Below are 22,089 nucleotides of genomic sequence, written 5' to 3'. Positions count from 1 at the left end.
GACTCCTTGCTTCCCTTCACCCCTTTTCAATGCCCCACCTTCTCCTCAGGGCCTCCCCTCTTCCTGCCTCTAAGAGCATCCACCTCCCTGAATGCCCAGGCCTTCACCCATTAGCAAGCCCTCTGCTTCTCTGAGTCACACTTCCGCGGTCACAGACTTTCTACCCTTCCAAAGAGGCTCCTGGGTTTTTCTTCAGATCTCACGTTATGCTCCAAAACACACTGATCTTTCTAGGATCATTTCTAGTCTGTCTCCAGGAGGCTTGCCCTAAAGATTCTGCTCCACCTCCAGCCAATCTCAGCCTATAATTTATCCAGTTACTTTACTATTTATTAGTTGGTTTCTTTTTAAGAGACAGGGTCTCACTTTGTTGCTCAGGCTGGTGTGCAGCGGCACGATCATAGCTCACGGCAGCCTTGAACTCCTGGGCTCAAGCAGTTGTCCCACTTCGGCCTCCCAAAGTGCTGGGATTACAGGTGTAAGCCACTGTGCTGGCCCCTCCAGTTATTTTGTACAGAAGCAGCCCTGCCCTCCCCATGCTGACTCCTGACTCTTGGTTCCTCCTGAGCAGGGGATGTTACCCATTTCTTCTGTGCATTTCTCCCAGAGCACCTCGCCCACTGCGGGCTGCGCTATACTACACCCTGCTGAGGACCCACTGCTGAACTCCCACCTCACTGAACACCACTGCCCTAGGGCCCCTTCATTCATCACACAGAGGTCCCGACCTCAGGGCCTTTGCACATACTGTTCGCTGGTCCAGCATGCATCTGCAGGTTCTTTTTTTTTTTTTTTTTTGAGACGGAGTCTCACGCTGTTGCCCAGGCTGGAGTGCAGTGGCGCGATCTCGGCTCACTGCAAGCTCCGCCTCCCGGGTTCTCGCCATTCTCCTGCCTCAGCCTCCTGAGTAGCTGGGACTACAGGCGCCCGCCACCGCGCCCGGCTAATTTTTTGTATTTTTAGTAGAGACGGGGTTTCACTGTGGTCTCGATCTCCTGACCTTGTGATCTGCCCGCCTCGGCCTCCCAAAGTGCTGGGATTACAGGCTTGAGCCACCGCGCCCGGCTGCAGGTTCTTACTCCCCCCGATGACCTCTTCTTCTCCATACAGCCCCTTGTTATAGTCCCGCAGCTCTCTCCAAGATCTCATGAGAAATCGTGATTACATGTTCGTAGAAATTCTTTTCCATGTTTGTTCCTCCCAAATCTGATAGCTTCGTGAGCACAGAAGCTCCACCCACCTTGCTCACTAGTGTCTTTGATGTCTAGAACACAGCCTGGTACATGCTCAGGGAGAGGCTGGACAAGGGCACACAGCTCCTGCCCTGCCCCAGGCAGGTGCTAGGTTGTACCTCAACCCCATTAAGATCCAGGACACACCTGAGAACCAAACTGGTCATCAAAGAGAAAATAAATGAAGTTGCTGGGTGTGGTGGCTCATGCTTGTAATCCCAACTACTCTGGAGGTCAAGGCAGGATGATTGCTTAAGCCCAGGAATTCGAGAGCAGCCTGGACAATAGTGAGAACCTATGTCTACAAAAAATATAAAAGTTGGCCAAGTGTGGTGGTGTATGCCTGTAGTCCCAGCTACTTGGGAGGCTGATGCAGGATTGCTTGAGCCCAGGAGGTCAAGGTTACAGTGAGCTATGATTGTACCACTGCACTCCAGCCTGGGTGACAGAGCAAGACCCTAACTCTTAAAAAAGAGAGAGAGAAAAAAAAATGAAGCCCTGCTAAGAAATTGTGTGTGTGTGTGTATATATATATATATATATATATATATATATATATATATTTTTTTTTTTTTTTGGAGGGGACAGAGTTTCACTCTCATCACCCAGGCTGGAGTGCAATGACACAATCTCGGCTCACTGCAACCTCCACCTTCTGGGTTCAAGCAATTCTCCTGCCTCAGCCTCCCAGGTAGCTGGGATTACAGGCGCCTGCCATAATGCCTGGCTAATTTTTGTATTTTCAGTAGAGACAGGGTTTCACCATGTTGGCCAGGCTGATCTCGAACTCCTGACCTCAGGTGATCCACCTGCTCTGGCATCCCAAAATGCTGGGATTACAGGCGTGAGCCACCATGCCCAGTCCAAGAAATAATTTTAAAGGGCATGATAATAACACATCCTGAGTGGCCGGGCGCGGTGGCTTACGTCTGTAATCCCAGCACTTTGGGAGGCTGAGGTGGGCAGATCACAAGGTTAGGAGTTCAAGACCAGCCTGGCCAATATGGTGAAATCCCATCTCTACTAAAAATACAAAAATTAGCCAGGTGTGGTGGCGTGCATCTGTAGTACCAGCCACTCAGGAGGCTGAGGCAGAAGAATCGCTTGAACCCGGGAGGCAGAAGCTGCAGTGAGCCAAGATCACGCCACTGCACTCCAGCCTGGGCGACAGAGTGACACTGTCTCAAAAAAACAAAACAAAACAAAAATCTCTTGGGTGAGCTTCAAGACCTTGTATACACATTTAATAATCTCCCTGTGGGTCAGGGTGGCCCTGGAGCATAGTGACATGCTCCATGTCTTTTTACTCCTGTGGGCAGAAAAGTGCTCAGGCTGCCCAGAGCGTAGGTAACAGAGAGCGACACCACTGTGTCCCTGTCATGCCAAGGACCACACTGTCCTGCCCCCTGGAATGCGCAGGGCTTGTCTACAGCTAACAAGCGGATTTAGCACACGTGAACCTTCCTTACAAGCCCAGAAGGCGGGTACAAACTACTTCCTAGCTGAAGGATGAGGGAGACTCCAAGCACTCCTACCTCACCTGTGTTCACGAGGTCCTGGAACAGGGCTCAGAGTGGGTCCCAAAAACCATGAGGGCCAACTGGTCTTTTGCTGTAACACCCCACGAGGGAACTCCCAGGGCCACAGTCTCTCAGCCCCACTACTCCAGCTCTGGCTGACACGAAGTTGCAAAAACCTGTTGATGAGGCTTAGTATGTGGAAGAAAAATCCCTACTCCGTACCCAGACACTCTCATCAGACACACAAAAGGCACATTCCCCTCCCCCTGCCTCTCAGTTGGGGGCTTCCAGGAGTTTTAGTTCCATAGCCATGGGGGTCTTTGAGAAACACCTTTGCCCTTGGGGCCAGGCAGAGCGTGCAGGGGGAGCCTGGCAGAGCGTGCAGGGGGAGCCAGGCAGAGCGTGCAGGGGGAGCCTGGCAGCTGGGCCTCTGGGCTGCAGAGCTGCTTTCTGCCAGCCTGTGGTTAGGTCGTGGCACACAAGGCCCCAGCCCACACCCCATCCAGGCTGGCAGGTGGAAAAGCAAGGGGGGGCTGGCCCCTTCCTGAGAGAGACAGTGCCCAGACTCAGAGGGACAGCAGTGGGGCCACACCCAGGAGGGTGAGCACAGGGCCGTCAATAAGGGACAGAGCAGAAAAAGTTGGCGGGGGGGTGGAAGGGGATAGAGACAACAAGGGGGGGCCACTCCCCTGCTGAACAAGTCACCAGAATCTGTCCCCACCCTCAGCTCCACTTTCCGGAACATCAGGGCTCATATCCTAGGAAGATTCTAAGAACAGCAGCTTTCCTCAGGGCGAGGGAAGCCGGATTCCCAACGTGGATGCTGCCCAAAGGAACCAGCAGAAATAAACAGAGGAAAGAAAATGACAGAACAAAGAGCTGGAGGCCCAGAGGCTGGAACTCCATCCTTGCAGGGAAGGGGGAGAGAATCATCTTCACATCTACAGGGGCCAAGTTCCAGGTCCATTCTGCGGAGCCTGGTGCCACGTCAGGAGGCAGACATTGGGGCATGCGTCCCCAAAAAGGGGAGTGAGGGCCAGTTTGAGGGGAACACCATGAAGTACCTGGGGGTACTGGCACCACTGGACACAAGAAAGCCACAGAAAGGGACCGAAGGGGTCCCAAGGTGCTTCCCTTCCCCAGCAATTGGCTGCCATCTCCAAGACAGTGCAGGGACATGTTCAGAGCTGGGGGCCACAGAGAGGCAAGGATGCTGAACAAAACTGGGCACTGCACTTCTACCCAGCCTCCAGCTGCTGGGTGAAACCTGCTGTGACAAAGGCAGGCTCAGCTGCTGTCCAGCGAGGCTGGCTCCAGGGAGGAGGACCCACACCCAGCATGATGTAGGCACTTGCACCTAAAGGTGGTGCCAGCACCACCCGCTTAATAAACAGGAGGCCAGCAAGGCGCGAGTGGGATGAGGACGCTATTTTTTGTTTACTCTGCGCGCTGTCAGCCACCCACACACATTCACACACCCATTTGCATGCATGACTCTCGCTTGAGGCTGGGGCCCCCCCGGGAACACTCGTTCATTTCACATCCCGGGGCCTGGCAAGTTGGGGCCTCACCCAGGCTGTGCCCGCCACAAGCCTGCAGGATCCGCCGGGCGCGTTTCTTAGCATCTTCTGGGAAGCTGGGGCTGTCCAGCAGGTTTGGGTAGGTGCACAGTGCCATTACCTGGGGGAACAAGACGCAGGCTGAGCTCCCAGCACTCCGACTCCCAGAGCTCCGGGAGGGGCACAGAGGCCACTGGGAGGACGACAGCTCCCAGGGATGCGGCTGACACAAGCCTCTCTTCGAGGACTCAGCCTGTGGGAGCTTGGGGGCAGGAGGGGAAGATGCTGGGCTCTCTGCAGCAGAAAGGGAGAAGTTGAGAGTTGGGATGCACTATGACCTGGGCTGCTGGAAGAGGAGTCGACGATCAGAGTGAGGCTGTTCCTCCGCCCCTGGCCCAAGCTCTTCCACTAGGGACAGTGGGCTTACACACCCAAGGCACAATCAGGGGCCCGCAGAGCAGGGGGCAGGCGATCGATGCCCAGCTGGGTGGAGCAGGGCTGCAGACCCCCCCTACTCCCAGCCTGAGCTCCCCCAATGCCCTAGGCCCCCTCCCCCTGCATTCCTCATCACCCCCTTTCCTCCCCAGATGAAAACTGGGCTAGCTTTCTCTTCTCAGTAACAGAGAACATCACCCCAACCCCACAAATTAAGAGGATTAAGCAAGCAAACATGTACAAAAGTGCCAGTAACCCCAGCTCGCCCGGCAAGTTGAGGCTGGCACTAAGGAGCCAAGCCAGGTGCACTGAGGGGGTCAGGACTTGTGGCTCTGACACCAGCAAGGTGACTTTAGCGAGCGCCTGGCTTCACGGAGCCCGGTTTCTCTTCATCTGCACAATGGGCAGTGAGCTGGCCTGCCCACCTCCCAGGGGCACCTGCGCAGGTCAGAGGAGATGTGTGAAGGCTGGAGGCAGCTGGCACTAGGCTGGAGAGGCTGGGCCTGCCATGCACAGTGGCAGGGCTGGACCTGAGAACACAGTTCCAGCAAATAAGGCTGAGTGAGGCCTGTTCTGAAGCCTGCCACAACTTAAACCCAGGCCCATGTGGGGACCTCTCCTGAGAGGTCACTCTTGCTTGGCCCTCCCCTTCAAAGCTCACGCTCCAGGGAAGTCAGCGCCCTCTGGCCTCCTCCCACCTCGTTTCCCTGGCAGAGCCACTCTGTGTGGTCTGATTCATTTCCCCCTCCTGGGCCCCGCATGGGGACTCTAACATCCAGGGCTGCGGGCCTGCTCCGAGGGTCAGCAGCAGTGGCCGTGGGAGGGAGGTCCAGTGAGCGCCCCCCATACCAGGCCCAGCCTCAGCTCCTCTCCCTCACTGCTCTGTGACAACTCCCTCAGGGACTGTGGACTGAGCCCTTCCAGCCCCTCCCCAGCCCTTTGCCCCAGAGAGCAAGGCAGGGAACAGGGAACTGTGGTTCCCGGGCTCGACTTCCCTGATGGCCCTAGCCCATGAACCTTAACCACACACAGCACTGCATTTTGATCCAAAATGGGCCTCAATCCCAGTGGCTCGGGAGGTTGAGACAAGAAAGGATTACTTGGGCCTAGGAATTCGAGACCAGCCTGGGCAACACAGCAAGACCCTGTCTCTACCAAAAATTTTAATAATTAGCCGGGTGTGGTGGCATACGCCTGTAGTCCCAGATACTCAGGAGGCTGAGGCAGGAGGATTGCTTCAGCCCAGGAGTTTGAGGTTACAGAGAGATCGTGACAATCACACTCCAGCCTGGACAACAGAGCAAGACCCTGTCTCAAAAAAAAAAATATATACACACACACACACACACACACACTAAATAAAACAGGCCAGGCGCGGTGGCTCACGCCTGTAATCCCAGCACTTTGGGAGGCTGAGGCGGGCAAATTGTTTGAAGTTAGTTTGAAACCAGCCTGGCCAACATGGTGAAACCCCATCTCTACCAAAAATACAAAAATTAGCCAGGCATGGTGGTGCATGCCTGTAATCCCAACTACTCGGGAGGCTGAGGCAGGCAAGTTGCTTGAACCCAGGCAGTGGAGGTTGCTGTGAGCCAAGAGCATACCATTGCACTCCAACCTGGGCGACAGAGAGAGACTCCATCTCAAAACAAAAACAAAACCAAAACCTAAATAAAACAAAACAGCCTCAGTCCTTCTAGAAAAAGTTGTCACACACCGGGTCTCCCGCCTCTGTTCTGCTCTGGGGCATCTCCCACCCCACCACCTCCAGCCCACCAATCCCACAATCCCACAATCCCGGCCCAGGCGGCACTCTCGAGGTTAGTGCTCAGACTGAAATGTGGAAGCCACCTTCTCCTGGAGCCTGAGGAGGGAGCTGGGTCACTGCAGAGGCAGCTGGGGCGCAGCAGCTCACAGCGGCCGTCCCCAATCTGGAGCTCCTGTGCTGGGCCCCACGAGGCCTCTGCACTCTTCGCCTCACCAAGGCCCAGCAATCTGCCAACTTCTACCTGCCCAAAGCCACCCAGTTGGTAGGCAGCAGAGCCCACACTCACACCCAGAAGGGCCTCAAGTGGGAAGCCACATCCTGCCCCGCCATGACACCTCCTGCTGCCCCCCGACGCCTCCTCCCAGCCCAGCCGGCCTTTCCCTGTGCCCTGGGCTGCCACCTACCCTACCACTGCCTTTGCCCACCAAGTTCCTAACTCAGGTCCCAGGACCCTACCCCGTGGAATAGTTTCCCCAGGAGCCTCCTATACCGGAGCAACCCCAAAACAGGTCTAGAAATTTTCAACAACCTCAGAAAGGCAGGAAGGAGGCTAAGGGAGACAGCCAGAGGGCATCAGGCCTGGGAGGGCCTGCACATCGAGGGGGCAAAGGATGGTCCCTACGACGGCCCGCCCAGCCCAGAGCCCTGCCCTCCTGCAGCCTCTGCTCCTGGGGGTGGCTCACCTGCCGGAGGAAGGTGATTGGCTGCTGCCCCATAGCCTGGGCGTCCCCGATGTTGGCTCGGATGACCTCTGTGAATGGCTTTTTGATACCCTGGGCAGACAGAAAGCAACAGGTGGTTACTTAGAAACTCTTAAACCCTGGATTCCAGAGGCCAGGCAAGGTTCCCGCAGGATATTAATAAACAACCCTATTTTGAGCCTTACCAAGTATCTGACTTGGTGCCAGGCCTTTGACATGCCTTGTCTCATTTAACCTTCACAGCCATCCCATGAGGAAGAACTAGTATTAATCCCATTTGACAGATGAGGAAATCAAGGCTCTAAAAGGTTAGAAAACTTGCTCAAGGTCATATAATTTTATTTTTTTGAGACAGAATCTTGCTCTCTTGCCCAAGATGGAGTACAGTAGTGCCATCTCGGCTCACTGCAACCTCCACCTCCCAGGTTCAAGCAATTCTCATGCCTCAGCCTCCCAAGTAGTTGGGATTACAGACGTGCACCACCACGCCTGGCTAATTTTTGTATTTTTAGTAGAGACGGGATTTCAACATGTTGGCCAGGCTGGTCTCCAACTCATGTGATCCACCCGCCCCGGCCTCCCAAAGTGCTAGGATTACAGGAATGAGCCATCGCGCCCGGCCAACATAATTTTATTTATTACTTATTATTACTATTTTGTAAAGACAGGGTCTCACTCTGTCACTCAGGCTGGACTGCAGTGGTCTGATCATGGTTCACTGCACCCCCGACCTTCTGGGCTCCTCCACCTTGGCCTCCCAAAGTGTTGGGGTTACAGGGGTGAACCGCTGTGCCCAACCACGTAACTGATTAATGTAAGTGCTGGGACTGAATATAAGTACAGGAAGCCGGATTCCAAGGTCACTCTTCTTAACCACTATATTCCTCCTCTGCCTCCCACTTTCCAGAAGGGCTGGAAGAGCTCTCCTGGCTGCCCAAGTATCCCAAACAGCTGCCACTCCACTGCCTGACCGCCACCACACAGGGAAGTCTAAAAGGCAGCTCCAGGCCAGCTGTGTGGGAGGAAGGCAGCAGTCAGCAGCAGAACATGCCAAATGTTAGGGACACAGGGTCCCAGACTCCTCTGCATCCTACCCCAGGCACAGCTCTACCGCGATGGCCTAAGTGACTGGCCAGGGACACTGAGGAAACCCTCCCCATCAGAAGACATGGATCAGCAGGGAATCCTCAGGGTCATTTTCTTGCAACCCATTCTTTGCAGAATGAAAAATGTGGGCTGATTTTCACATTAAAAAAAAAAAAAGGCATCAGGGATAAAAAGACTGACTGAAGAGCAAATTGAGGCCACTGCCTGAGCAATGTGTGTAGCACAAAAGAGAGATCACAGAGAGAAGTCCAAGACCCTTGCGACGTCACTGGGGACATGATGGAAGGGCACCCTGGCTGCTGCAAAGGCGAAAGCAGAATTTGATGAAGAGAATTACAGGGACCTGGAAATGTGGGAATCCTGCACATTTCCCTGATAAACCCAATCAGCCACTGGGAGAAGTGCAGTCAACAACAGGTTCAAGGACTTCCCAGGGCAGCTGAAAGGATTACCTGAAACAAACAGTGTGAAAGCCCTTAGCAGAGTACAAATATCATCTTACAAAAGCCAGCCCAGGAACAAGGTTGCCAGGGTCACAGTGGGAGGAAAAGCGGGCTCAGCAAGGTGGTGGCCACAGCCCAGGTGGGAGGGCTTGGCCATTGTCCTGTCTCCAGCTGCCCCTTCCCCAAAGGTACCCCAAATACAAATTTTACAGATATAACTCTGTGCTTGTGACACTTGTCTTTTCTCCTTTTCACACAATGTGTGAATAAAAGCAACCTTAGAAGACATGGCCTTTCCAAAATCAGTAATGTACATCTTAAGTAAAAACTAGTAACTGGAAGTGGTGGCTCATACCTGTAATTCCAGCACTTTGGGAGGCCAAGGCAGGAGGATGCCTTGAGGCCAGGAGTTCAACAACAGCCTGGGCAACACTTTCAAGTTGCCCAAGACCTCATCTCTACAAAAAATTAAAATTAGCCAGGCATGGTGGCACATGCCTGTAGCCCCAGCTACTGGGGAGGCTGAAGTGGGAATATCACACTTGAGACCAGGAGTTCAAGGTTGCAGTGAGCTATGATCACATCACTGCTCTCCAGCCTGGGCATCAGAGTGAGACCCCGGTTTTGTTTTTTTGTGTGTTTTTTTTTTGTTTGTTTTTTGTTTTTTTTTTGAGACAGGGTTTCCCTCTGTCACCCAGGATGGAGTGCAGTGGTGTGATCTCGGTTCACTGCAACCTCCGCCTCCCGGGTTCAAGCAATTCTCATGCCTCAGCCTCCCAAGTGGCTGGGACTACAGGCAAGTGTCACCATACCCGGCTAATTTTTGTATTTTTAATGGAGACGGGGTTTCATCACATTTCTCAGGCTGGTCTCGAACTCCTGAGCACAAATGATCCACCGCCTCAGCCTCCCAAAGTGCTGTGATTACAGGTGTGAGCCACCTCGCCTGGCCTGACTCTGTCTCCTAAAAACAACAACAACAACAAACCAGTGGGCTTGAGAGACAAAAGCAGAAGCCAAACATGTTTTTCTGGCCCTAGTGTGCCACCCCTAAGCCCTATGTGAGGAGGCATGGGTAATTGAGGAAGATGCCCCCAAAGTAGCTCTGGGCCATCATAAACAGGGCCTAAGTCCTACAAGCTGTTTCTTGGGGAAGGGGGCCCTCTAAGCCCCTTGTGGCCCGTCTGCTGAGTTCTTCAGTGTCTGGCCAACATGGATAAAGATTCCCAGTGGCGGCCGGGCGCGGTGGCTCACGCCTATAATTCCAGCACTTTTGGAGGCTGAGGCGAGCGGATCACGAGGTCAGCAGATCAAGACCATCCTGGCTAACATGGTGAAACCCTGTCTCTACTAAAAATACAAAAAATTAGCCAGGCGTGGTGGCGGGCACCTGTCGTCCCAGCTACTTGGGAGACTGAGGCAGGAGAATGGCGTGAACCTGGGAGGTGGAGCTTGCAGTGAGCCAAGATCACACCACTGCACTCCAGCCTGGGCGACAGAGCAAGACTCCGTCTCAAAAAAAAAAAAAAAAAAAAGATTCCCGGTGGCATCCAGACGCAGCCACTGTATCTGGAGAGCCAGGGCGGCACTGCCCACTGCATGGGGGTACAGGCACTCTGGAGAGGCTCTGGCTGCAAGGGTGCAGCCCCCATACTCATCCCACAGCCAGGAGCCCAGAGGCTGAGGGTGTGGGCAGTTACTCAAGCCTCTGTGTACAAAGGGGCGGGCCCAATCCACTGCTTGGCACTGGCCTGGACTCCTGGCATGGGGTCCTTGCTCAGCCTGACTGAATTGTTGCAGACCCCAGGCCTAGCTCGCTGAACCTGGGTGATTTCTGGGGTGTGGATACAGCCCATTCTTCATAGGGAGTAAATCTGTCACAGTTGTGAGACCCAGGAACCAACACACAGCTGTGGGCCCTGGGCCAGCCTAACACAGGGAGAGTATAACGCCTGGAACAGAGCCCTGAATGTTCGTTTCCCATGCCCTCCGCCGCACTGCTCAACCAACGCAGGGCCACCGTGGTGAAGCCTAAGAACACAGCATCTCCATTCTTGGGTCTCAGTGCCTGCAGACCCTGGACATTTTGCTATGATGGATGAGCTGGGGGTCAGGACACTGGCTACCCTGAATGGGTGAAGAAACCAGCCCATCCAGCTAAGGGCCACCATGCAGAAGAGACTGTTCTGAGCACACTCCTGCATCCAGGCACTCAAGGTCTACATGGGGCGGGAAATACCAAGAGCCTGGGGTAGACTCCCGATAGTGACTCCCACAGTGACTTGTCCAGAGCCCACAGGCACAGCACCCATGGGAACCTTGCCCCTGCCCTGCCCTCAGGGACCTGCCAGCTCAGAGGGGCTAAGGAGCTGCATCATCCTGATTCCTCTCACGGCATTCTAGAGCCACCTTCGAATCCACCTGCACACATCCCGCCCAGAGCCACCTCCCCTGTGCGGCACAGATAGACGGAAGGTCCTTCCCAGGGAGGGCTCCCCTCCCGCCACTTTGGCTCAAGCAGGGATCGGGGGAGGGCACCATCCCCCCACCCCCAGCTCTGGGGACAGCATATTTCATAGGGTGTTAGCAGGTAGAATAATTGTCCTCCCCAGCCCACAGGCCTCTCACCAGCATGAGGGTCACAGGCGGATGGATGATTCTAACAAGGCACAGCAAAGGAAACAATCAACAAAAAGGCGGACCACGGAAGGGAACATCGTCGGCCTCCGCATCCGTGTCTCCAGCATCTGCGGACTCAATGAACCACGGATCAAAAATATTCAGGAAAGGGCCGGGCACAGTGGCTCACGTCTGTAATCCCAGCACTTTGGGAGCTGAGGCGGGCGGATCACGATGTCAGGAGATCGAGACCATCCTGGCTAACACTGTGAAATCCTGTCTCTAAGGCCGGGCGCGGTGGCTCACGCCTGTAATCCCAGCACTTTGGGAGGCCGAGGCGGGCGGATCACAAGGTCAGGAGATCGAGACCATGGTGAAACCCCGTCTCTACTAAAAATACAAAAAATTAGCCGGGCGCAGTGGCGGGCGCCTGTAGTCCCAGCTACTCAGGAGGCTGAGGCAGGAGAATGGCGTAAACCCAGGAGGCGGAGCTTGCAGTGAGCCGAGATCGCGCCACTGCACTCCAGCCTGGGCGACAGAGCGAGACTCCGTCTCAAAAAAAAAAAAAAAAAAAAAAGAAATCCTGTCTCTACTAAAAATACAAAAAAATTAGCCAGGCATGGTGGCACGCACCTGTAGTTCCAGCTACTTGGGAGGCTGAGGCAGGAGAATGGTGTGAACCCAGGAGGCAGAGCCTGCAGTGAGCCGAGATCGTGCCACTGTACTCCAGCCTGGGTGACAGAGCGAGACTCTGTCTCAAAAAAAAAAAAAAAAAAAAAAAAAAATCCAGGAAAAACCCTGCACCTGGACTAAACACATACAGACTTTTATCATTGTTCCCTAAACAATAGAGTTGAACCATATTTGCACAATATGTACTCATATTATATGTAATCTATAGAGGCTGTAAAGATGATTTAAATTATACAGGAGGATGTGCATAGGTCATATGCAAATACTATGCCATTTATATCAGGGACTTGAGCACCCTTGGCTTTAGGTATCTGAGGGAGGTCCTCCTTGGATACTGAGAGACAACTGTATTTGTAAATAAAATATCTGATAAGGGGATCCTTATATCCAAATATCCAATATATGCAAATAAGGAATTCATACAACTCAAGAAAAAAAAAAAACCATTAAACCTGATTTTAAAATGGACAAAGGACATGAAGAGACTTTCCACAAAAGACATACAAATGGTCAACAGATGCATGAAAAAGATGCAAAACATCTAATCAAACACAAATCACAGCCACAATGAGATATCATCTCATACTTGTTAGCATGGTTATTATAAAAAGTTGAAAAATCAGTGTTGGTGAGGGTATGGGGAAAGGGAACCCTGCACACCGTTGGTGGGAATGTAAATTGGTATAGCCATTATGGAAAACAGTATGGAGGTTCCTTGAAAAACTAAAAATAGAACTACCCTAAGATCCAGCAATCCAACTGCTGGGTACAGATCTGAAGGAAATAAAATCAGTGGCTTGAAGAGATGTCTGCATTCCCTTGTTCACTGCAGCACTATTTCTAAGAGCCAAGACATGGAACCAACCTAAGTGTCCATCAGGTTGATGAATGGACAAAGATATGGTACATATACACAATGGACTATTATTCAGCCATTTAAAAAATAAGAAAATCCAGTCATTTGCAAAAGTATGGATGAACCTGGAGGACACTATGTGAAGTGAAAAAAGCCAGACACAGAAAGACAAACACTGTATGATCTCACTCATATGTGGAATCTAAAAAAGTTAAACTAATCTAAAAGTTGAACTAATAAAAGCAGAGGTGATAGCTGCCAGCCACGGGGTTGCAGGAGTGGAAATGAGGCAATGTCAGCCAAAGGGTACAAACTTTCAGTTGTAAGATGACACATTTTGCATGTTCTCACTTATTTGTGGGAGCTAAAAATTTTAAAAACTGAACTCATGAAGATGGAGAGTAGAAGGATGGTTCCTAGAGTCTGGAAAGGGCAGTAGGGGTGGATGGGGGCAAGTGGGGATGGTTAATGGGTACCGAAAAGTAGAAGGAATGATCTAGTATTTGACACCACACAGGGTGACTATAGTCAATAATTGTATATTTTTTTAAAAAGCTAAGAGTATATATAACTGGATTGTTTGTAAGACAAAGGACAAATGCTGGAGGGCATGGATACCTCATTTACCCTGATGTGATTCTTACACACTACATGCCTGCACCAAAATATCTGGTGTACCCCATAAATAATACATCTACCGCCCTGGCGCAGTGGCTCATGCCTATAATCCCAGCACTTTGGGAGGCCGAGACAGGCGTCAGTAGGTCAGTAGATATTAGCCGGGCGTGGTGGTATGCACCTGGAGTCCCAGCTACTCAGGAGCCTGAGGCAGGGGAATCCCTTGAAGTTGGGAGGTGGAGATTGCAGTGAGCTGAGATTGCCCCACTGCACTCCAGCCTGGCAACAGAGCAAGACTCCATCTCAAAAAACAAAAACAAAAACAAAAACAAAAACAAAAAACTACCACATACCCACAAAAATTAAATAATGTTTAGGCCAGGCATGGTGGCTCAAGGCAATTTTAACATTGTCTTGAGATTACAATAAAGGGGGCTGAATTTAGCCTCCAGAAACTTTCATTTCATTGTTTCTTTAAAAAATGCAGGCCGGAGGCCGGGTGCAGTGGCTCAAGCCTGTAATCCCAGCACTTTGGGAGGCCAAGACAGGCGGATCACGAGGTCAGGAAATCGAGACCATCCTGGCGAACACGGTGAAACCCCGTCTCTACTAAAAAATACAAAAAACTAGCCGGGCGAGATGGCGGGCGCCTGTAATCCCAGTTACTTGGGAGGCTGAGGCAGGAGAATGGCGTAAACCCTGGAGGCGGAGCTTGCAGTGAGCTGAGATCTGGCCACTGCACTCCAGCCCGGGCGACAGAGCGAGACTCCGAGACTCCAGACTCCGTCTCAAAAAAAAAATAATAATAATAATTGACTGTGGTAATCATCTCCATGTCATATTACATATACAATGTATATAAATGTCAAACCACCACACTGTGTCCCTTGAATATATACAATTTTTCTTTGTCAATTATATTTGTCTCCCCCTCAATAAAAATGGGGAGAAAAAACCAGGCACAAGGCTGTTTCCTTATGCAAGGGATGGCTCTGGTCACCTTACATGGCCTGTGGGCAGAAAGGCTGGCAGAGAACTTTCCTCCAATTCAACAAATACTGGTCACCCATGCCCCAGTGACAGCCATGAGCAGCACAGATGAGACCGCCACCCTCCAGAGCTCAGGCTGGTGAAGAATAAGAATGGGGTGCGGGGAAGGAGAAGGGCAGGGCGTGGGAGAGAGGACCTGCAGGCCCCAGCCCTAGGAGCATGATGTGGAAGTGCTCCCGGGCTCCTGATCCCAAAAAGGGCACTGACTGGGGCGAGGGCGGGCAGAAAGTCCTACAGAGAGCTCCCGCAAGAGGTCCCAGAGACAAACACCAACTAGACCCACAGTCCCAGAAAGCAGGTCCATTTCACAGCTGAGGCTCAGCACAAGATCTGGTCCCAAAACAGAAAGACAAGTGAAACCAGAAGAAACCGGAGCTGCAGCTACACATGTCTGTGACTGAGAGCATAGGCCAGAGTCCCCAAGGCTAAGCTGCCAGATCACTGAGGCAGGGAAGGCAGGGTGTGGGCCCCTGAACTCTGGGCGTCCGTGGGGTGGTCAACTATAGAAGCCCAGATTCGCAAGGCAGAAGCAGGGGTGAAAGCTGAATAAATTCCAAACAGGATAGTGGGAGTTGCTCAAAACAGCAAGCAGCTTGCCCAGGAGGAAAGAGCAAGTCCCACAGAGCACTTCCCAGACCCAGAGCCTCAGGAGGTAGGAAAGACAAGCGACCCTCAGAACTTCTTATCCCTAGACCACTCTCATTAGCTTGAGAAGGAAGACCTGGCAGTTCTAATTAGCTTCACAGCTGTTCAAAGTATTATCATCAAAGTATCAAAGACTCAAACTAGTCTTTCAGAGAAATAAACTGGTCACATTTTGCAGATGAGTAAACCAAGGCTGAATGACTTGTCTGAGGCCCATAGCACACAAAGGCAGAGCCCAGCATATGTGTGGTGACTGACCTGGGCAGGCTGGGTAGATGGACGGTTCCTCCTATTGGAAGCCTGGAAGCCTGCACTACAAATTTTAAAGTAGCATCTAGACCAAGCACAGTGACTCATACAGGTAATCCTGGCACTTTGGGAGGCTGAGATGGGAGGATCACCCAAGGCTAGCAATTTGAGACCAGCCCAGACAACATAAGCAAGATCCCATCTCTACAAAAAAGGAAATTAGCCAGAATGGTGGCACACGCCTGTAGTCCTAGCTTCTGAAGAGGCTGAGGCAGGAGGATCACTCGAGCCCAGGAATTTGCGGCCACAGTAAGCTATGACTGCACCACTGCACTCCAGCCTAGGAGAAAGAGTGAGGCCCTCTTAAAAAAAAAAAAAAAAAAAAAAATTAATAGCCTGGGCAACATGGCAAACCCTGTCTCTACAAAAAAATGCAAAAATTAGCCAGGCATGGTGGCATACGCCTTGTGGTCCCAGCTACTCAGGAGGCTGAGGTGTAAGGATCGCCTGAGCCCAGGAAGTCGAGGCTGCAGTGAGCTGAGATTGCGCCACTGCACTCCTGCCTGGATGACAGAGCTATGGAATCCTTTCGCCAGGTGCTCTGCAAACAGTATGGGCTGTTTGGCTGAACAGCTATAATTAACAATAATAATTAGTATTATTATGTAATAATAATTACAAAAGAAAAAGTAGCTGGGTGTGGTGGCTCACGCCCACCCATCCAGCACTTTGGGAGGCCAAGGTGGGAGGATTACTTGAAGCCAGGAGTTTGAGACCACCCTGGGCAACATAGTAAGACCTGGTCTCTACAAAAAATTTAAAAATTAGCCAGGCATGGTGGTGCACACCTGTAGTCCAAGCTGCTCAGGAGGCTGCGGTAGGAGGATGGCTCGAGCCCAGGAGTTCAAGGCTGCAGTGAGTCATAATTGTGCCACTGCATTCCAGCCTAGGCAATAGAGCAAGACTCTGTCTTTTAAAAAATAAAGTAGCATCTGGTGGGGCGCAGTGGCTCACGTTTGTAATGCCAGCACTTTGGGAGGCCGAGGCAGATAGATCACAGTCAGGAGTTCAAGACCAGCCTGGCCAACACAGTGAAACCCCGTCTCTACTAAAAATACAAAAAATTTAGCTGGGCGTGGTGGTGGGCACTTGTAATCGCAGCTACTCGGGAGGCTGAGGAAGGAGGATTGCTTGAACCCAGGAGGCGGAGGTTGCAGTGAGATGAGATCGTGCCATTGCACTCCAGCCTGGGTGACAGAACTAGACTCAGTCTCAGTAAATAAATAAATAAAGGAGCATCTAAATGCCACAGAAAATGAGTGAGATTCACCACCTGTGCTTGGCACATACAGGGTTTCCAATCTTAGTTCTTAGCTAACTATAGCCACGTGCCTTAGCACTCTCTGCTTTTACCTTTGTTTGGATGCAACACATACTGACATGACCAGTAACCGTCAGTCTTTCCCTCAGTTCTGAATGTCTGCCCTGACTGTTGCCTTACAGCTAGAAGCAAAGCCATTCCTGTCTCCACTTGTACCAATCCCCAACCCCCATCCCCCAATAAAGCAAGGGAAAAAGTAGGTTGAGAAAGAACTGTCAGATCTTTTCAGAACTCCTTTTAATTGCAGCTTATTTTTAAGTGCTGCTTGCAGTGAACACCAGGATCTGAAAAGCTAAGATAGGTTCTCCCCTTTGGAGCTGCTCTCAGGGAGTAGCAAGGCCCCTCTAAGAGCACAGAGCTGGGGTTGCAGGAGAACGGCCCTTTTCACAGCCCTTAGCCCACCTCCCCGCCTCCTTCAGGCTCCACTGCCAGAGAAGCAGAAGGGACAGGGATTCAGCTCAGCCAGCCACCCAAAGTCAAACACCAGAGCCACATGCCCAAACAGCCCGCATTGTTTGCAGAACACCTGGTGGAAGAATTCCATAGATAGCATGAAGGCCTTGGTACCACCAAGAGTCACCTTGAGTCCCCAAGGACAGTTTTGAATGGACAAGGAGGTATAAAACTGAGGACAGGGAGAACCCTGGCCCAGCCAGGCCACATCTGTTTATACTCTAGGGAACCTGAGGTCCAGAATGGATATAGGATTCACCCTAAGTCACCCTACTCCCTACAAATCCTAGCCCATCAAATCTCTAACCAATCAGTTTTTTTGTTTGTTTGTTTTTTGAGATGCAGTCTCGTTCTGCGCTCTTCTTGCCCAGGCTGGAGTGCATCTCGGCTCACTGCTACCTCCACCTTCCAGGTTCAAGCGATTCTCCTGCCTCAGCCTGCCGAGTAGCTGGGGTTACAAGTGTGTACCACCATGCCCGGCTAATTTTTGTGTTTTTTTTTTTTTTTTTTTTTTTTTTGAGACGGAGTCTCGCTCTGTCACCCAGGCTGGAGTGCAGTGGCCGGATCTCAGCTCACTGCAAGCTCTGCCTCCCGGGTTTACGCCATTCTCCTGCCTCAGCCTCCCGAGTAGCTGGGACTACAGGCGCCTGCCACCTCACCTGGCTAATTTTTTGTATTTTTTAGTAGAGACGGGGTTTCACCGTGTTAGCCAGGATGGTCTCGATCTCCTGACCTCATGATCCGCCCGTCTCGGCCTCCCAAAGTGCTGGGATTACAGGCTTGAGCCACCGCGCCCAGCTAATTTTTGTGTTTTTAGTAGAGACAGGGTTTCGCCATGTTGGCCAGGCTGGTCTCGAACTCCTGACCTCAGGTGATCCACCCACCTCGGCCTCCCAAAGCGCTGGAATTATAGGTGTGAGCCACCGTGGCCGGCCTCTAACCAACCAGTTTTGAGCACGACAGTTCAAAACAGAAGTAGAAAAACCAAAGCTGCACAAAGAGAAGGCAAGCCAGAAATAACTAAAAAGAAAGGACTGGGGAAATGTGGCTCTTGCAAGAAGGGCACTGTTTAAGCTGGCAAGGAGAAGCAAGACTGTCTCCCAAGAAGGAAGGGTTTCAGTGAGGCTATCTAAGCTGGTCTAGCCAGCACCCACAGCCAGCGAACTGAGACTCACAGTGAGAAGAGAATGAGAATGGATGCGCTTGAATGAAAGTACCAGAATGTAGGTGGCCAAAAAAAATCAACTAACTCAGGCCGGGCGCGGTGGCTCACGCCTGTAATCCCAGCACTTTGGGAGGCCGAGGCGGGCGGATCACAAGGTCAGGAGATCGAGACCACGGTGAAACCCCGTCTCTACTAAAAATACAAAAAATTAGCCGGGCGCGGTTGTGGGCGCCTGTAGTCCCAGCTACTCGGGAGGCTGAGGCAGGAGAATGGCGTGAACCCGGGAGGCGGAGCTTGCAGTGAGCCGAGATCGCGCCACTGCACTCCAGCCTGAGCGACGACAGAGCGAGACTCCGTCTCAAAAAAAAAAAAAAAATCAACTAACTCAGGAGTAGGATATGGGGGTGTGGAGCTTCTGTCTCAGAAATCAGAGATGTCCCTGGCCCAGTAACCAAGATATTTGCCCACCTGCAATCATCAAGCCACACCCCTGCTGGAAACCCTTTCTGGTTCCCACCTCCAACCAAAACGCACCATGACATCCGAATGCCAGCACACAAGACTCCAGTCCACCTTTTCTGTCTCATTCACCTCCCACATCTCTCTGTTAGTGTTCCACTAAAGCACCAGCCCCCTTCCCCAAATGCCCACAACTCCCCAACTTCCTGCCGTTGCTCACAGCACTGCTCCCACTTGGAAGGCTCTCACATATTCTGCCTGCTAAAAAATCCCCACACATTCTTAAAGAATCGGGGGAGGGGGACTCAGGCTCAGAGAATAACGCAGCAATCAGATTCCTCAAGGCAAAGACAGTGCCCTTCTGTCCCCATCATCCTCAAGCCTCATGGAGCCAACACAGGAGCTGCTATTTAGCAAAAGGCAGAGGTAATTCCTGGAACCCCTGCCAGTTCTGGAACCAGAGAAATCAGTTGTAACGTGATAAACCAGGAACACGTTAATCCCAGCTGTGTTTCAGCAGGGAGGCTGTTGCCTCAAGGAGGGCCAGCTCCAGCCCGCCAGACAACAACAGCCCGTGTTCTCTGCCGGGCCCACCTCTGGGCCAGGGAGGCACAGAAACAAAGCCAGCCTCCTCCCGGCCAGCTTCACACTTAGCCCTGCAAGGAGTCCGCGGGAGACTGGACTCTGACTCGTTCAGCTCACTGTTTTGAGTCAGCAGAACTGAGTGTCTCAACCAGGTCTCGGGAGGCCAGGAGCTCATTAAAACCCCCAAGTTCCCACCGAAATGGGGTCAAGTGTCATGATACCCCTGAAGCTTACTGCCATGCATTCATGGGGCACTAAGTGATCAAGGTGAGGGCAAGATCAAGTAACCCCCCCCCCCACCTCAATTCTCAGTCAGACTCTCTCTAGCAAGCAGCTGGGTGATTATTAGCTTCTTACAAATATTAGGAGTATTTACTTTTTAAGATAACCCCTCTCGGCTCTGCCTCCTGAATTCCACCCAGGCTAGAACTCTTTCCTACAGGGATCCCTCTATCACCCCAACCCCAGACATCCTGGTTGTGGGGAGGCAGAAATCCTTCCTGGCTGTGGGGTCACCTTACATGAAGCTATAAACTCAAGCCAAGATCCCAGCCAGCCGGCTGGCCACCAAGGTGAAGAAAGTCCCAGGGCCCCCTTACCAAAGCCGGACAGGCCCAACCCTCTGGTTCCCCACCTCGGTGACTGTCACCAGACCAGAGAAGTGGCTGGTCGGCCAAGGCTCCAGAGGGGCCTACAGGAAGGAATTCTGCCGACTCTTCCGGGAATCAGGACTGGCAAAGACCCTAAGGGCCAAAGGCACGGAGAAAGACTGGGGAACAGACCCAAGTTTCCGCAGAGCGCCCCCCCGCCCCCCATCTCCCCTCCTACCTAAAATGGTTTCCCTCCCACCACCCCCATTCCAACCCTCTTCCTTTTTACTTTCTTCCAAGAACTTATCACTGAGACTCTACTGCTTCTTTCTTCATTCGCTTATGTTCCTCCGTCCACTGGACCTTGGTTCCACGGGGGTAGGGCAGACACACAACGTGCGGTGCCTGGCAGCACCGGCTGCTCAACAATTGAATTCAATTCAACAAGTGAACCGTATTGCAAGGCCTCACCAGTGCCGGGTGCTGGGCACCAGTGAAGGGGCGGGAGGAGGCATTCTCTCGTTTTAGCCAGGCTTGGCTGACTGAGAAGCTGGCCATGGGGGTGGACGTCGTGGGGAGGACCCCAGCTGGGTCTGCTGCGGTTTTCCCTTGCTCAGCGGCCCCAGCCTCCCGGAGGCCCGGCGCGCGCTCACCCGCTGCAGCTCAAGCTCGATCTCGCCGGCCTTGAGCACGATGGGTCCCCGCACCGCGTACTCCACCGCCTTCACCTGCGGGTTCATGGACTCCAGCGTGAGGATGCGCTCGCGCCGGCTGCGCTCGGGCCGCACCTTGAGCACCGCCGAGGCCTCGGCGGCCGCGCTGCTCTGACTGCGGCCCCAGGAGCTGGGGGTCCGGGGACCACAGCCCCGCCGGACCAGCGCCGCCGCCCGCTGCATCGCGCGCTTGCGGAGGGAAACCTTGGCACAAAAAGAGAAAGAGAATAAACACGTCGCGCACTGCCCTAGGCGGGCAGCAGTCCCACACACAAGCCCAGCCAAGAGCTCTTTCAGCGAGCGGTGCCAGCCTGGCTTCGGTCCCCCGGCGACGAGGACCCTCCACCGCGCCGCTGAAGCACCAACGCGCACCCAGCCGGGTTTCGCAAAGGCTGCGCCCAAGGCATGCATGCAACGTGCCTGTCGCCCCTGGTAGGCCCTTCTGCGCCGGGTTAGCTCGCGCGCCTGTAGCAGCTTCCCAGCCCCGGCGCCCGCAGCCGCATCCCCGCACCCGGCGCCCGCGCCGCCCGGCCCCTGCGCTCGCACACCCACCGCCGTCGGGGCCGCCCCGGGCCTGCGCGCTGCCTCCTGGGCCCTGTAGTTCTCCTGGCCTCTCTGGAGCGACTGCGGAGAGCGAAGCGAACTACAAGTCCCACAGCACCCCGCGCGGGGCCGGTCGGGGACCGGACAGTAGGCGGGAGTGCTCGTCCGAACGTGGCGGGGTCTGGGCGGGCTCATTGTCCCAGCTGAGGGGCTGGAGAGCCCGGAGGGGCCCGGCAGGGGCCGTGCTGTCTGTCGCGTCTGCGAAGCTAGAGCTGTTGGCAGCCTCTCCCTAGTGGCGCGTCCGCCCCCCACTGCCCTCTCTGCCAGCACCTGCGAGGACGCAGGCTGCTGGATGGTGTAGTCATCGCCCCGAGTTTCATCATCCAAGGCCACACGGTGCTTGCGGCTGCCCACCGGAGCTGGCAGGAAGCGGGGTGAGGAGTCTGGGACTTGGCCACGCCGCCCTGACTCCCGAACGCCAGTTTCCTTCTCAGCAAGACGGGGATCTGCCCACGGCCTCTGAGGGTTGTTGTGAGACTTCAAGGACCATCTGCCAAGCGGTCAGCTTTTCCCGACCACTCCGTCTGACCCCCGACCTCCATCACTAACGTTTTATTTTCTGCCTAGCATCTGAAAGTATCTTCGGTTACTTTTTATTGGATTATGGTTTACCTCCCCCGACTAACCGTGCGAGCTCTAGAGGAG

The 22,089-nt window shown here is 53.2% G+C and overlaps 1 protein-coding gene across 1 annotated transcript in view; it reads right to left on the bottom strand.

The window, feature by feature from the left end:
- The window catches only part of LOC105492216 (glutamic--pyruvic transaminase 2), a 49,621-nt gene extending 28,271 nt beyond the window's left edge, over positions 1 to 21,350 (bottom strand). Inside the window, exons 1-4 of the mRNA XM_011759229.3 lie at positions 21,262 to 21,350; positions 20,782 to 21,045; positions 7,198 to 7,287; positions 4,324 to 4,432 (exon numbers count right to left, since the gene is read on the bottom strand). Coding sequence (XP_011757531.1) covers positions 4,324 to 4,432; positions 7,198 to 7,287; positions 20,782 to 21,024 — 442 coding nt within the window. The 5' untranslated portion in view covers positions 21,025 to 21,045; positions 21,262 to 21,350. The remainder of the gene's footprint in view (positions 1 to 4,323; positions 4,433 to 7,197; positions 7,288 to 20,781; positions 21,046 to 21,261) is intronic.
- Positions 21,351 to 22,089: the final 739 nt, after the last annotated feature.

Source organism: Macaca nemestrina, chromosome 18 (genome assembly GCF_043159975.1).
Source record: "Macaca nemestrina isolate mMacNem1 chromosome 18, mMacNem.hap1, whole genome shotgun sequence".
Lineage (NCBI taxonomy): Eukaryota > Metazoa > Chordata > Mammalia > Primates > Cercopithecidae > Macaca > Macaca nemestrina.
The sequence above is the reverse complement of the archived record's forward strand: the minus strand, read 5'-3'. Positions and strand labels throughout refer to the sequence as shown.